Here is a 16196-nt window from a genome sequence, read left to right as displayed (position 1 = left end):
GATGACAGTTGTCTGGGTTCCTCTGTCTTCTTTTGCCACACTCACCTGCCTTGAGGCAGAGACTGTGTCTGATTCCTCTCCATATAGCCAAGCACCTGGCACCCTGTGGGATGCAGAATACATTCCCCACCAACATTTGAAATGAAGAAAATTATAAAGAAACATAGAATCAACAGTTGAACCTAATGTAATTTGACCTAGATGCCTAAGCTTGAAATATATAAGTTCTGTATTTATTTCATCAGTGAACACCTATGTATTTAATAGACCGAGGGGAGTTATTAAGCATACTTGAGCAGGGCAGTGACATAGATCTGTTTCAGGAAGATCTGCTTGACTGCATAATTAATAATGACCATGGAAAGTTTATCTTTTTGGCTTCCTTAAAAGTCTCCCCCCGACAAAGTATGCAGAACAATTCTTACCTAAAGCAGGTGGGCATTGAAGTTTTGCTTGTAAAGGGCCTTAAGAGCTTCCTCTGAAAGGTGATTGTGGAGTGTGAAGCCTTTAGTGACAGCCTAATTATTATTATTACCAGGCAGAAAGCTTAGGGAACCTAAAAGATCCTCAGGTACTCTTCAAAATAGTAAGAGGCAAAAAATGCAAATGGAGAAATTAAAAGATGGAATCATTACAACACAGACTCTTAATGTTGGCAGAGACCTTAGAAGTGATCTTTCTTGATTCTGTTCTCTCATCTTCCTACGCTGATGCTTATTCTACCTTTAGAAGGTTCCTACCCAGTGCTTGCTGCTAGTAGAGTCTAAGAGTTAAGAGTTGGGGTCTGATGATGGAGTTTACTGTGTTTAAATGCCCAATCCCTTTCATTAGCAGGGACAACTTGGGTGAGTTTTTAGACCTCTTTTTCTTTGTCTATAAAATGGGCATGAGGCTACCTACCACAGGTATTGTACAAACGAATGACAAACGTGCATTGCTTAGCATGGTACCTAGCATGTGAAAAATAATGAGTAAACATTAGCCTTAAAAATTATTTTAGCTAATTAATTAATATATGTGAAAGTGCTTAGGAAATCATGAAGCATTTGACCTCCAAGATGTTCTTACTTTAGGGGCTTCATTGAATATGGTCAGCTATTTTTTGCAAATTCCAGTCCTTGTAGCTGTCACTCAAGTCCATGCCATATACAGTCTTAGTGAGGGAAGTGAAGAGTCTCTGGATAAAACGGCCTGTTCATATGGCAAAGCAAAATGAAGTCCAAAGTCTATTATTTCTCTTTCTTCCTAAAGACAGCTGACGTTCCTTTTCTTGGATCATCTCCTGTGGGACGAGAGTCCTGGCCGGAGAAGTAAGTCAACTCGTAATGGTCATAGCACTCAAGTTTGTAGATTGTACTATGTATCTTGGTAGGTCTGTGTCTTTGTGACTTAATCCCAGAAGTCTTGTTTTTTTGTTTTGTTTTGTTTTTTGTTTTGTTTTGTTTTGTTTTGTTTTCATGTGTAAAACAGGGCTCATGGCCACTTTACAGGACTGGATTGAAGATAGATGGATACAACACTGTAAAGTTCCTTCAAATATTGTATTCTGTGGCTGCTAGTGACTGCTGCTTTGCCTCGCACACCATCCTCCTGAACACAATTGTTCTCTCTACAGGTTATTTCAGCAGAAGCCCTGGTCCAGGAGAGTCTATGAAGTTCCAGCTTACACCAGACATGACCAGCATCCAGAGAGAACTGAAAGAAGCTTGAATCCTCTCACTAGAAACCCTGCAAAATGACTCATGTAATTGCTCTGTGTAAGTATCCTTAGTCTTTATTGTACACCCACACGATTCTGATGCTATAGACTCCTGTGGAATGCAGAGAAAGGGAGAAGGGGGCCCATTTTAAATGCCTAAGATTGAAAAGAGCCCACCATCTTTAATTGTAAAGGTAGACAGGGACTGTCAAATATCTGGTCAAACACCTGCCAGTCGCTCCAGATCCTCCTTTGTTTGTCTTTCTGTCATTCCTCCCAACAGGAAAGAGAAAGCTTTTTTTTTTTTTTTTTTTTTTCCTTTAAATTTCCTAGGAGGGATTTCTAGGGTCTTTCCCTTGGGAATTAGTTGTAGGAATAATTGGGCCAGTGGAGTGCAGGAGATATATCCAGCGCAGCCCTTGCACTCCTAGAAAAAGTGACCTAGATCAAGCAGCTGGTGGATTGAGGACTATTGTGGGGACCCCCTGCCACCTACTGACTTCCAGCTGAACCCACATTCCCAGCAACTTCAGCCTGAGGGCTGGGGGAGGGGGCAGAAGGAGCTCAGAAAGGCGGGGGAGGGTAAAGAGGACTGCGGGGTTGCCCCTATCATGACCAAGTGCCACGTGTCGCCTCCCCCCCACCCTTCTGCACATACAGAAAGGAAGATAAGGTGAGGACGGGAGGCAGGGGGGATAGGTAGGAGGTTGGCTGTGGAACTCGCAGCCGGCTCGGTGGGTATTAGCATAGAGCTTGCTGCCTGTGTGAGTGTGAGGGGGAGAGCGAGAGAGAGCAAGGGAGGGAGAGAGAGGCAGGCTGCGAGAGGAGAGGAGAGGGAGAGGGGGAGCCAGCGCTCCAGCTAGCATGAGGACGGGCTTCTCTTCCCGTGCTCAGTTAATCTGGCTGTCAGTTGGTGTTAACGCTGCAGTTTAAGTGCTCGGATTCCAAGGGAAACAGACAAACCTCACTGAAGGAAGGAAGGAAGCAAGCAAGGAAGGAACTGCAGGAGGAAAAGAACAGGCAGAACAGCGAGAAGAAGAAAGGGAAGGGGGGGGAACACCAAATCTATGATTGGATCTGGGCTTCTTTTTCGCCAATGCAAAAAGGAATATGCAGCACATTTTTGCCTTGTTCTGCACCGGTTTCCTAGGCGCGGTAGTAGGTGCCAATTTCCCCAACAATATCCAGATCGGTGAGTGAGGGGGCAGCCTGGGGAGGGACTTTCTGGGTCTGGCCAGGGTTTTTTTGGGGGGTGGCTGTTGTGTACCCCCCTTCCCGATGTATGGTATATGCTTGGCTCCCTAAAGCTGTGCAGCGGTGACAGAAGGGAGACTTGGGCTGCCAGCCAGAGGAGGGGGCTTCTCCTGATCGGATGAGGGGCAGAGGAGAAGTGTTCGCACACACACGCACACCCCACTCACACTCCAGGCAAGAGCATGTGAAATGGAGGAAGCACCGCTTTGGAGGAAAAAAAAAAAAAATGAGGCTGAAAGGGGTGGTGGGTGTTTAAGGAGTTAACTCTATTGCTTGGGAGATGGTGCTTGATTCTATTTTTTATGTAAGTATATATGGTGTGTGTGTGTTTTTATGTGTGATATTATATATTACATATGCACATATATATGTAATTGAAGGGGACAGTGCTTTCTCAGCTGTGGGAGGGAAAAGAGACCCTCTAGAAGAAGAAATGAGGGGTGCTGGGTATATTGCAGCCACTGAAATAATGCCAGAAAGCCCCCACTCCAAGGCAGGCGGGCTCTCTCTCCTGCTCTGGACTCCTCCAGCTGCCTTCTCTTTGCTGACTGCCATGCTGGGCTGGTGGTCTCCACTGCCCCAATCCTGGAATTTCCTAGCCTGCCTATTCTCCCTTCCTTCTCTGCCCCTCCCCTTAGATTTCCTATCCACAGAGGTTGTCTACCTTTTACACACACACAAACGCACACGTACACATGCTCGTTTCTCCTCCTGTTGGCTGTCTGTTATTCTTGTTCCTGGGCTCCATCCTCTCAACTTGGAGGCAGGTTTCAACATGCTGCATGCTTTTTTTGTTCCCCATTTCCCCTTCTTAGTTGTTGCACTTCTGAAAGGCCCTGCCACCGTCCCTGTATTTCCAAGGGAGCTGACAGATATTACTACTCTTAATAATAATGAGGGAAAGCAAAGCAAACAGAAGCAATAACACCAATCACAAAGCATGTCCGCAAGGGCTTGGGGCTTCCGTGTGAGCAGCATTTCAGTGCAGTCTGTGTCCTGGAATGAAGCAAGTGGCTGTTGTGTTTGGAAGGATCTTCGTTTGTTTGGTTTCTATTCTCTTTCCCCTAGGAGGGAGGTAGCTCCACTAGGGAAAGTTCGCATTGCTGGAGTTTGTGCTCTTTGTGTGAGTGTGTTTGAGGGGGGACGTGGTGCAATTGGTGTTTTGTCAGGCACACAGGTGTTACCGTCCTCATCTCTTTCAGCCTCCCCAGCTAGCTGGTTTTGAGTGGCCATGGAGTAACTTGCTTTGTTTCCTGACACCTGTTAAGCTACATTCTGAAGTGTGTATGTATCTGTATTCTAGTGCTTTACATGCAAAACTTCCTGCTTCAGGCGAGACACTTCCCTGGTAGCCCAGCCTGTAGCCTTCTACTCCCCAACCTCCCACCCCTTCTCTTTCATTCATTGCAGAGGAGGAGAAAGGGGACAGGGAAGTGTTTGGGGTGTGGTCATGTTGTGGGGTGGGGGTAGAGGGAGCATCAGAATCAAGAATTATTGTTGCTTTTATTCTTTAAAATGGGAGCACATGTACATGTGGAAACCACTGGCTCTTACATGTGGCATTGTTTACATTTGTGCTTATATACTACCTATCCTTTGCTGATTGGAAGTGTTTGTCTAGTGTATTCATATATATATATATATATATATATATATATATATATATAGCAACTGGTATGAATACTTGAGGATGTTTTATGTATGTGGTATGTTTTCTCCTGCATCTCTTCAGATTTTTTTAAATATTTAGCCCTAACTTGGTTGTTCAACTGATAAAGCCATTGCTACTGTTTTCAAAAAAGAGATTGAAGCATTAAATTGTAGAACAAAACGCTGAAAATATCACCACCATCAGGTAGTGCTTGATTCTATTCATGTTATCTGTAACAAAAGGCTTGTAATCCATTTATTGGTTCTTAAAAACAAACACATATCCACTATACAAGAAGTTAGAAGCGCATTGTGTTGGGACTGTGATGACTGTCAGAGCTGAGATCAACTTCTATATAAACATCATTATAGTTCAGTCTCTAGAAATGGCTGATTTTAATTCACAGAAATGTAATTGATTTACATGTTGACAGTAAATACAAAGGTAACCCATGGACTCTTGTTTCTTGGAATGGGCACCCCAACAGGCACCTTTTCTATGCCTTTTACTAGAAGAGAATCTTTGTATCCCCTTGAGAGTCCTAAGATCCCACATCTTTGAAGCACAAGGTTCCACCATGCAAACACACCATGGCAATCCCTTATGTAACAACTCATTCCTAGGTAACTGGGATCATGAGTGGTGAAAGAAGAAGCAAAACATTGTTTGAAGAAAATCAGAAGTTTTTAGAGAAAATGAATAATAAAGCCTATGAGTAATAGAATAGTTAAACTGCAGACAGGTCTTGCTAGGCCAAAGACTAAGAAGTGTCCAAGCAAATGGTTATAGTAGTGGAGAAGCCCACAGGGTCCCAGAGCTAGATTTCAATCAACCTGCAGCATTGATCAGTACCTACTTCCTGTAAGGCTCTCCAGTGAGAGATGGAACTGTTATTACACAAATTAGACATGATGAGGGAGTGAGGGTGTTTATGTGTATGTTTATGTAAGAGAATAGCAGCTCCTAGGTGGTTTGTACACGGGAGAAAGAAGAGAAATGACACAAGTCTCCTGTTTTCTCTGACTTTAGCTGAGTTGAGGTGTACACAATCAAATGTTTGAGCAAAGGAATAGATATTAGAGGCCCTTGTCACATAAAAACTCGACTGTAGAAGTTTAAGCGTCAGTGTCCAGTTAACTCTATTTGAACTCTCATCTCTACCACTCAGAGCTACAGCTAGTGAGTTTGGCATGGGGAGAAGAAAAGGACACATCTGGGTGAGTTGTTGAGGAACTAAAACCTGTCTCTAGCCTGTATACCATGTTGCATTTTTTTTTTCTCGTAGGGGGATTATTTCCAAACCAGCAGTCACAGGAACATGCTGCTTTTAGATTTGCTTTGTCGCAACTCACAGAGCCCCCGAAGCTGCTCCCCCAGATTGATATTGTGAACATCAGCGACAGCTTTGAGATGACCTATAGATGTAAGTAATTGCTTCTATTTCTGAGATGTCTTTCTGCGCTAGACCAATGAAAGGAGGGCCTGTGGGTAGGTGGTGGTGTTGCAAAAATGACTTCAGCTGCCATTCGTCTTCATAACAGAAAGCCCTCCAAGAAAAATTTCTAGAGTTTTCTGAGTGATTCCAGCAGTTGGCATTTTAGCCCCTACAATATTTCATGGAATGGATTTGCTTTTTCACTGTCAGCTAAAGTGAAATGCCAGCGTGATGGGTGCTTGCGTTGACTTTGTCTCCCCTACCTTGCAGAAGTTTTCTGGTTCAGCTGAGAAAGTTTTACACATACGAAACTTCTGAGAGTCATAGAATTAAGGGTCCTGAGTTTATGAGAATGTGGTTTAAAATGCTTAAGGCATTTCCTATTCACAAGTTAAATGGACAGAATGTCGTTTGACAAGAAAGGATAGTTGAGACGTTGTATACATCTGGTTCTTCATTTTGGAGGTGACCAATAATTATTAAAACCTGGCGCCTTGACCATTTTTAAAATGGCTTGAGGAGATTTGTTGCTTAAGACACAGTTTGTAGAATGGCCATTGAGCATCAAACTGAACAAAGGTGGCCTCAAGAAGGAGAAGGGCTAGATAAATCTCTGACATCTGAGTTGAATGCATTATGAAGTGTGGGCAAAGAACACTATTCTGAGTTTTTCTGGCAACTAGGAATGAAAAGGAAGCCTGTGCTCACATCATTGGCATTTTATGACAGATGAAAGCATAAAAATTAATCAGGAGACACATTTTCCCTTCAGGGATTAAGCTCAAGTAAAAATTTATGGCAGGGAAGTGTGAGCTGAATACACAAGAACAATTTGAGACCCCAAACTGGATTAAATAGGCACGATAGTCTTTGTCACTACTGACTTGGTGAATTCTGCTGCGCTGTCTACGGCTGAAGGCATGGACCATATTTCCTTTGTGTCTTTCTCAGAGTCCCACATGGTGAGTTCTCAATGATTTGAATAGGCTATGCTTTGAAGTCGCAAAATAAGAAGTTGGAATTCTTTCTATCCCTAAGACCACTCCTAAAATAATGTTGATACAAATTCCAAGAACTATAATTATAGCAGATTTCATTTATTGAGAACTTACTGTGCATCAGAACTATGATAAATACTTCATATTCATTTATAGTCACATTCATTACCATTTATTAAGCATTGACTACAGCCCATGTAATGCACTAATTGCTTTTCATGTGTTAGCTCATTTAATCCTCACGGGAGCTTTGCAGAGTACTATACATTATCTTCATTTTATAGATGAGAAAACTGAGGCTACAACAGGTTATATAACTTGCCCAAGGTCACTCAGGAAGCAAATCATTCTGAGACCCGGAAGTCCATGTTCCTGGATATCTGACAGATATACTGATCCTTATGGTAACCTAATCAACTGGTGGGATTACCCAAGAAATGAAAGGGAATTTTCAGGGTCTTGTAAGGCAGAGGTCTGATAAAGCACCTAAGAAGAAAAACTTACAGTGTTTCAAACTGTAGCTGTTATTTGCACAGGACTGGTCCATTGAATAAATAAAATAACAATTCTGCGTTTTTGTAATTCTGAGGTTGAAAATCTTGTCTACTGTGTTACTTACTACCCTTAGCAAAAGAGCTGATTAATTGTTGAATTCTACTTATATGAATCCACCTTTCTGGGAATCTAGAATAATACTGAGTAGCTATTTTGCCATTAGATAACCTTTCTTTTTCTTTTTCTTTTTTTTTAAATATGGCTTTGATTAGGGTCTTTAAAAGGGGCATTTGGGTGTAGGCATCAGTGTATCTATAAACTTCTGCAAGCATATGCATGTGCTAATTTATTTCCTGGGGCAGGATTCCATAGCTTTTGTCATACTCTGTAGCTTTTGTATTACTTGCTTAGAGAATCAAGAATAAAAAGCTGGTGTGCGTATTCACTCATGCTGTTGAGAACTGTCTACAACAGGTCTTGGTAGAAAGAGATGTGAACTGCTCTTCTAGTGTCAAGATGTTGACTGGCACAGCAAGATAAAAGACAGAAATAGGAGGAAAGGTTCAAAGGCAAAAGGTGATGCTTCTGACTTGTTATCTTAGCAACCTAAGACTTAATCTCTAGTAGGGTTAATGACTGTTTATTAGGATGGCAGAAATATGATACGGACAATGTTGTTCATTTTGGTCAATAGACCTGGAGTGGATGAATCTGAGTTGTTGTACTTGATGCTGTCATCTATATATTAGTGTACAGATTTCCCTGGATTCCTGTCTTGTTCATTTAGTTCATTCTTTAAATGTTTCTTCAAAGCCATAAACATAAGCATTGGAAAGACATAGATGATAAAATACCCTTGCTCTCAGGTAGCTTACAGTCTAGTGGGAAATGTTGTTATGGGGTTATCTGAGAGGCAATAATCTTATTTTGTGTTTAGACTTTGTGTTTCTTTTCTTTAGCTCCCAGATTCCAGAGGGGATACTGGGCAATTTAGGTGGAAATGGTGGCCTGACTGGAGGAGTCTCTCTTAAATTTCATGTGAGGCTAGGAACCCTTTAGGGCTATGTTCACCGTGGTCCGTTGGTCTGGGAAAACTTTACATCTGTCCCAGTTTGAATTGAGTAAAAAAGTGTCCATGGGAGCAAAGCAGTTTCAGGAAGAATGGACTCATTACTGCTACATGGAAAAGCAAAAACTAATCCTCTTAAGACTAATTTTCTGTGCTGTGCTTTTTTGAAATCTGAATTAGTAGTTACCTTAAATTAACTGCCCCATCAGTCTTATATCTAGAAAATGACCAAATATTATTTGTTTTTTCATGATTTTTGTTGTCATTTGATTGTTTTTTTTTTCTTTTGCATTTTGCTATTCATTATCCCTCCACCAGAGGGTGGAGAAGGGAAGGGAGAGGAACTGTAATGGGAACTGTTCACACTGGACATGTTAGCAGCAGGGGACTAAAAATGAGGAGAGATGGTTATATGGTAGGAAAGGTAGAGAAAATAGAAGAGAGTTATGGCTACTACTACTGGCCAAGGTGAGAGTTTGGTGCCTTTGTTGTGTTCAATCTTTCTTGCTTTCCTGGTCTGCCATTATTAAAGAGTAAAGCCGTTGAATGAGCAACCCAAAGCCTTGGGATCTCCTCTGAGCACTCTACCAAGCTTACAGGGATAGGGTTTGGAGAGATTGTGCGTAGAGAAGACATTTACTCACCAGCTACCCAGCTTACCTTGGTACCTTTGTGGTAAGTGTAAATAAAGGAATAGAAGAAATACTGACTGAGAGTATTACTATTAAAGGTCTATATTACTATAGTGCAGGGTTACAGCTAATTCTTAGCTTTTAATTTATTCATCTGTTCACTCATTCAGCAAATACATAATGAATGCCTACTTCACGCCAAACACTGGGCCAGATACTAGAAACATAAGGGCCAGGAAAGAAGACACAGTTTCTTTCCTTGCAGAACTTAGTTTAGCCCAGAGGTTCACAAACTTCAAGGCACATAAAATTCACTCAGGGAGCTTGTTTAAAGCAAGAATCATGATGGACTTTCTACTTCCTGAATCAGGATATTCAAGAGTAGGCCCTGGAGGACTTCTATAGCAGTTAGTATGGGGATCACACTTTAAGAAACTTTTTAATCTAAAAAGTCTTCCATCCCTTTAGTAAGCATTTTTGAGCCCTTAACTAAACCTAGGAATAATATAAAGTGCTACAAATGCAGACAACAGTAAGATACATTCCCTGCCCTAGAGTTCTTTATCCATAGTAAGTCTTTTTCTGTCCTGTACAGAGAAAATTAAAATGTAGTGTTATAAGTGCTACAGCAGCAATTTGTATGGAGTATTAGAGATGCCTTGAAGAGTGGAGTTGGTCTCTAGGAGGTGGTGATTGAATTGAGCCTCAAGGATAAATAAGGTTGTCTGTTTATCTGCAGAAGGGGTCATCAAATAGCCATCCACAAGCCAGTTCCAGCACAGAGACTGAGTTCTGGGTCCACACAGTGTATGAACCATGAAGTTTCACATTAAAACTTGGACATCTTATCTCGATTAAAAATATTAAAATATCTGGCAACACTGGGCCCCAGGTCTATGTAGCCTCAGTTTGCTGGGATGGAACAGAGTATACCCCATCTAGATGGTCTCTTTCTCAACCAGCCCATTCTTCTCATTTTCTTTACCTGCTGGCTCTGGCAAGCATTGAGTTTGCAAGCCCTGATTGACAGCACTGTAATGTTGTCTGTGTTGTGTCTTTAAAGGTTGCCTTTCCCACCAGAATATGAACTGCTGCCAGAAAGACCATGTATATCTGTAGTGTAGTGCTGAGAACACCTGGAAATGCCCCTAACACAAATGAACAAATGTCTGTAGGAGTCAGGGAATTACACAGCATAAAGATGTCCAGAGCCTCAATGACAAGAGGTGGAAGGTAGCAACCCTAACTACAGTGGGATGCCCTCTGTTATGGTCCTACTGGGGAAGCCTGGCAGCTACCTAACAAGACATTAGGCACTGGCAACAGACAGATGGCCTTAGCTCTTGCCTGAGCATGGCTCATCAACTTCAGAGTTGCAACACAGATTTGTTTTTCTTGACCTACCCAAGGCTTTTTCATATTTGGCATAAAAATCCAGACTTCTGGCATATTTAAAAAAAAAACGTAGGGTGTTAAGCAACACTGGGCCTACATTCCTGCTCAATTTCTATTGTCTAGAGCTGAGAAGTACTGTCCTTTTTAAATACATAAATTCTCAAAGTTCCCATTACTTCCTGTTGTGCCTATTCCTAGAGTAACCAAATTATGTTGCATGAGAAGGCCTGAAAGTAGGCCAATCTGCTCACACTTGATTTATAACATCAGCATTCATCATTTTATTATTTTATTCTAATAATACTTATTATTTACCCTGTCACTGAATAATAGAGGACACAAAAGATATATAACTCCTACTCTCAAAAAATTAGTCAATATACAGCAATGAAAAGAATGGTGGCTGGTGGTTGGATAAACAAGGATTACTCTGAAGACCCACTATGTGCCAAATACTTTGCAGATGGTGTCTTAAGTTTTATAATGATATTGAAAGGTTATTATCTACATTTCATAGATGATAGTACTGAGACTAGGAGAGATTGTGTCTTCTTTATATTATGCACAAATAAAATCCTAAGCTAACATTTAAAATCAGTTTGGGGGGCTCTAAAACTCCATGAGCCTTCTCCCTTTAAAGATCTATGATTATATGAGCAGGGGAAAGTACCATAGCAGTGAAATAGCCCTATGGTGGAAGTGCCACAGTGGAATTTATGATTCAAGCTTAGGAGCTAAGTCTTCCAAAGCAGAAGCTAAGACTGTGGATAATGAAGACTTCTTGGGGAAGGTGGAACTTTAGTAGGCATTAAAGGGTGGAGCAGATTTTGGTTGTGGAGTAGGAGGAGGGTATTTTGAGTGGGTAAAGTCTCAATATTCCTCCTCGCCTCCCCTCAACCACTGCTGCATATGCTTGTTACCATGTGGTGGAGAGTTGGGAGTGTGCCTACTGCACCACACTATGTTCTCAGCTCCATGGCAGATATCTACAGTTCTCTGGTTAATATTACAGTCTGACGTTGGCTCCTCCATCTTTATCCGTGCCCTTACATTAGGGCACACAAGGGTTGACATTTGTCTATGGTTGATTCTTGGTTCTTATTATAATATTGATAATCATCAGCTTTCCTGGATAGAAAAATCCTTATAAACGTTTCTTTCTCTGACTAGTTTGAAGATCCTGCTGGGATGAGTGAGCTTACTGCTCTCCTTTCAGCCTTTCAGGATAAAGTAATCATAGCACATTTGGAAAACAGATATGATTCACATATTTGTTCATTAATTCATCTAAAACCCTTTTATTATCACCTTCTTTGGGGATATGTACTGTCACTGCCCTCTTCCATGGCTTTGCAGACAGCATTTGGTTGATTAACAGATTTTTTTTTCCACTGAATCTATACATGGCCTCAAACTGGTGACAGCTGATGCAGGAGATGAAATTCATTTTTTATTACAAGGCATTGCACTAGAAATTGAGAAAAATAGAATGCATTAGGCATTGGTTTTCCTCTTAAGGGGCTCAGGTTCTTATAAAGGAAATAGACAAACCAAATCTGCCTCTCTCTCTCTCTCTCTCTCTCTCTCTCTCTCTCTCTCTGTCTCCCTCTTACACACACACACACACACACACACACACACACACACACACATAGTCATACACATACATTCAGAGGAAGGAAGGAGAACCTTTAGTTGGAGGGATTTAGGTTTCATGAAACAGACATTTGAGTTGAATTTGGAAAGATAAGTAGGATGTAGATGGGAAAATGTATATGTATATATTTGTATAAACACACACACAGACACACACCTGCCTGTAATGGCAGGTTTGATGTAGTAAATAGTGTTGAAATTTGAAGACATGGATTCAAATGCTGGACTACCTTCTTGAATCGTTTAGGTGTGATCTTGGAGAAACATCCCCTCCCCCAAGCTTATTTATGAAATGAAGCTCATCGTCTCTGAGAGTCCTTCTGGAGCTGTATTTCTATGCTTGCAGCATATGGAAAACACCATGGATATATGACTAATAGAAGTTCTCTATCTTTGGCTAGTGAGAGGGTCCCTAAACAAGCTAAGAGTCTAAGGAAAGCTCTAGACTTCCTTCCACCAGGTTGCACATCCAGGGCACATTCTATATGCAAATGTGGGAACATTAAGCCTACTTTGGGGACTCAGGTGAACTCATTCAATATTTAACAAGTATTTATGGAGTGCTTACTCTTGTGAATGTAACTAGGAAGCAGACCTATGCTCATGAAGCTCACCAGCTAATAAAGGAGGCAGCCATTAGATGATCACACAAATGAATATATAGTTATAGGTTATAATAAACGATCTGAAAGGAAGGGCCATGATTCTATGAAAGCCTATTACAAAGGAACCAGCTCTGTGCAGGGAGATGAATAGATGCTTGAGCTGAGAACTGAAGGCTTTGGTGATTCGATATTGGGAACAGGAGGAGAGTTTGAGAAGCTTCCTGTGCAGAGGCCTGGCTAGGCCTTGTGGGCTCTGTTATGGATTTTGATCTTTAGCCCAAGTGCTAAAGAGCCCATGAAAGAGTTTTAAGCAAAGAAGTGCCGTGTTTAGATTTCTGTTTTCTCATCAGAAATCAGAGGCTTGATAGTCCTCTGCCAAATCCACGTTTCCTGAAGACTTCCGGCTTGAGTTTCAATGTCCTTGTTTCTTTCCTCCCATCTGCAGTTTGGGGTGGAGTTTGGCAGATAGTCAGGAGGATGGGGACAAAGCCCAGGGGAAAGGGAAGCTGATGGCTTGGTGTAGGGGGGCATTGTCATCGTCTGTGGCTCTGTGAGTGCCCATGGGCATTCCTGGAGATTGGAGGCTGATCCAGTAGAGTGCCTGGAGAACTGGTGAGCCTGTGTGGAGGCAGGGATTGATTCAGAGTCCTCATTTATTTTAACAAGGAAGACATACATAGCACTGAAGTTCAGCCTCTGTTCCAACCAAACAACTCAGTGGTCCTCAGACTCGCACTGCCATTTCCTTCACTTGCACTTACAAATTGCTGCTTCTACCCGGCTCTGCTGAAATTCTGTCTTTCTGGCCACCCCAGCTCTTCTTTTATCTTCTTCATTGAGCCTTTTTTTCTCTTTCATATTAACGTGCTCTTCTGCCCCTCAGCCCTTTTTACCAGCCCCATAGCAATGGTCATGCTTATCCCTGAGTTTTACTCATGGGAACTCTTGTCTTATCTGCCCAACTGGACTAAGCAATGTGAGGCCAATAACCTTATTTTCTTTAGCTTCCCATCACTGTCTGCACCACAAAATTGTGTTCAGTGGTGCTAAATGAATGAATGGATGGCGTATATTGCATAACAGCAGTGGCAGTGACAAGAATAAGCCTGAATTATTGCTGCTTAGAGTAATACTTTGATATTACGAGTTTTGAGAGTTCCAACAGTCTGTGCTGTAAATTCCTATGGATGGTTGTTATTGTGTAGCTGCAAAGTTATGGGGGTGAAAACCAGGCATAAGTCAAATTGAAAGCTCATTTTAGTTCCTGCTGGACTATTGTCATCAAGGGTCCTAAATAAGGTATAAGCTTCCATTTTCTAAATAAAGAATTTCTGATTCAAGGCCTGGGTTTGTCATTGATGCATGAGGCTTGTGCCTTGTGTGCATCTTGTGACTCTGGTGTGTCCCAGCCTTCTGTCCAGAGACAACAGGGGAGCTGAGGGCCATGGGAGGTCCAGGTAAAGGAGTCAGGCAAAATTGGGATTAATGAGGCAGTTGGAGACTAATGAAATTGATACCCAATGGTTTGGCATGTTTTAATGTTGTCATTGTATGAAACCTCTAGGATGAAAATAAAGTTTTTGAGAATAGCCTTAAGTTTGTCTACAAAAAGTAATATATGTATGTTACAGAAAGCTGCAGGAACAGAGACAGCAAACACAATAAAACTTGTGTAATTATACGACTAAGGATAAATGTTTCACCTTTTTTTTAAGCTTAACAATTTAAACATTAATAGATTTATATTACTGTCTTATAACATGATTTTTTGCTTATTATAACCTTTAGGCTACTTTTATTATTACACACTCATTTTTAATGGTTTCCTAAAAGCCCATCGTACATATGTACCCTAATTTATTTAAGCTGTCACCTTTTATGGGATATCTAGTTTATTTCCCTTTTTTTCTTAAAAACAGAGCTGTGATAATTTTCTCAATCAAATTTTAATCATTTGTACATATGTTTTTATGATTTTAAGAGTACTATAGACCAGTAGAACAATTTCAAATGAAATTTAATAGAATTTCTACTATGTGCAGAACTTGAGATAACTTGTTTAATGCCAGTCCTGACATTGACTTGCTGTATAACCTTGAGAAGTTGTTTGTTTGTTTGCTTGTTTGCTTTAAGACAGAGTCTAGCTCTGTCATCCAGGCTGAATCGAGTTCAGTGACGTGATCTCGGCTCACTGCAACCATCGCCTCCCAGGTTCAAGCGATTCTCCTTCTTCAGCCTCCTGAGTAGCTGGGATTACAGGTGCCCACCACCACATCCAGCTAATTTTAGTATTTTTAGTAGAGATGGGGTTTCACCATCTTGACCAGTCTAATCTTGAACTCCTGACCTCGTGATCCACCCACTTCAGCCTCCCAAAGTTTTGGAATTACAGGCATGAGCCACCACGCCCAGCCAAGAAGCTTTTATATCCAGTTTAGTTTCCAGGTGTATAATATGTGGTGCTAATAACCCATATTATTAGAAGTTATTAGAATAGGCAAGTGTCATTACTTGTATGAAAGAGCTTTGAAAAATCAAACATGCTAGGCAAATGCAGGATAATACAATTAACCAGGTTTCTTATCTATTAGCATAAATGCACATAAGTAAAATGTAACTAATTAATTTTTAATGTTTTCCTACAAAGGTGGTCATTATCTATAAATAAATCTATTTTATGGATAGGGAAAATTGAAATCTTAAGGCTAAGTTTATCCAAGCTCTAAATATATAGCGACACTAAGTCTGAAAGCATTTCTTTTCACTTATGATTCAGCCCACGAAAATGGACTAAATATGTGGATCATAGAGTTTTTTTGGCTTAAGAAATTATTGTTTATAGAAATAAAGGGGGAAGCCCATTTGAACAGTAAGCAGTTGGGACTCTTTTGGTGGCAAGTGACAGAAACCAAACTAACTGGATAGTTTTGATTTCAGGTATAGCCAGATTCAAGGGCTTGATTGATGTCATCAAGACTGAGACATGCCCTCTAGATTTTTATGCTTAACTTTTCTCCAAACTGGCTTTACAGGCATAGGTATGTCACAGCACTGGCAGCCTTCACCTGCTCAGCTAAAAGTCCAGTGGAGAGGAAAATTCTCTTTTTTCCTCAGTTTCATAAAAGTTCTGGGCCTGATGTCATTGAATAAAACTTAGGACACATGTTCATTCCTGAATGTGACACAGTGGCCAGGTTATTGTAGTCTTTGCTTGACATAGGCCTAGTGAAAGAATCATTTTTAGAGCTTGGGGTAGTGAGAAGGACCAAAAGACTGTGAATTTTAGTCAGACCAACAACACTGTGGA

The 16196-nt window shown here is 41.1% G+C and overlaps 1 protein-coding gene across 8 annotated transcripts in view; it reads left to right on the top strand.

The window, feature by feature from the left end:
* Positions 1 to 2293: 2293 nt before the first annotated feature.
* Positions 2294 to 16196, top strand: part of GRIA1 (glutamate ionotropic receptor AMPA type subunit 1) — a 329622-nt gene continuing 315719 nt past the window's right edge. For 2 of the 8 annotated variants that reach the window (XM_074378874.1, XM_074378893.1), the window contains exons 1-2: positions 2294 to 2372; positions 5890 to 6027. In XM_074378874.1, the coding sequence (XP_074234975.1) occupies positions 6015 to 6027 (13 nt within the window). In that variant the 5' untranslated portion in view covers positions 2294 to 2372; positions 5890 to 6014. Of the gene's footprint in view, positions 2373 to 2401; positions 3258 to 4218; positions 4238 to 5889; positions 6028 to 16196 lie in introns of those variants that run through there. The other 6 variants (XM_003934051.3, XM_003934052.4, XM_074378905.1 and 3 more) reach the window with 4 other exon arrangements.

The sequence above is a fragment of the Saimiri boliviensis genome, chromosome 1 (assembly GCF_048565385.1).
Source record: "Saimiri boliviensis isolate mSaiBol1 chromosome 1, mSaiBol1.pri, whole genome shotgun sequence".
NCBI classification, from domain to species: Eukaryota; Metazoa; Chordata; class Mammalia; order Primates; family Cebidae; genus Saimiri; species Saimiri boliviensis.
The sequence above is the reverse complement of the archived record's forward strand: the minus strand, read 5'-3'. Positions and strand labels throughout refer to the sequence as shown.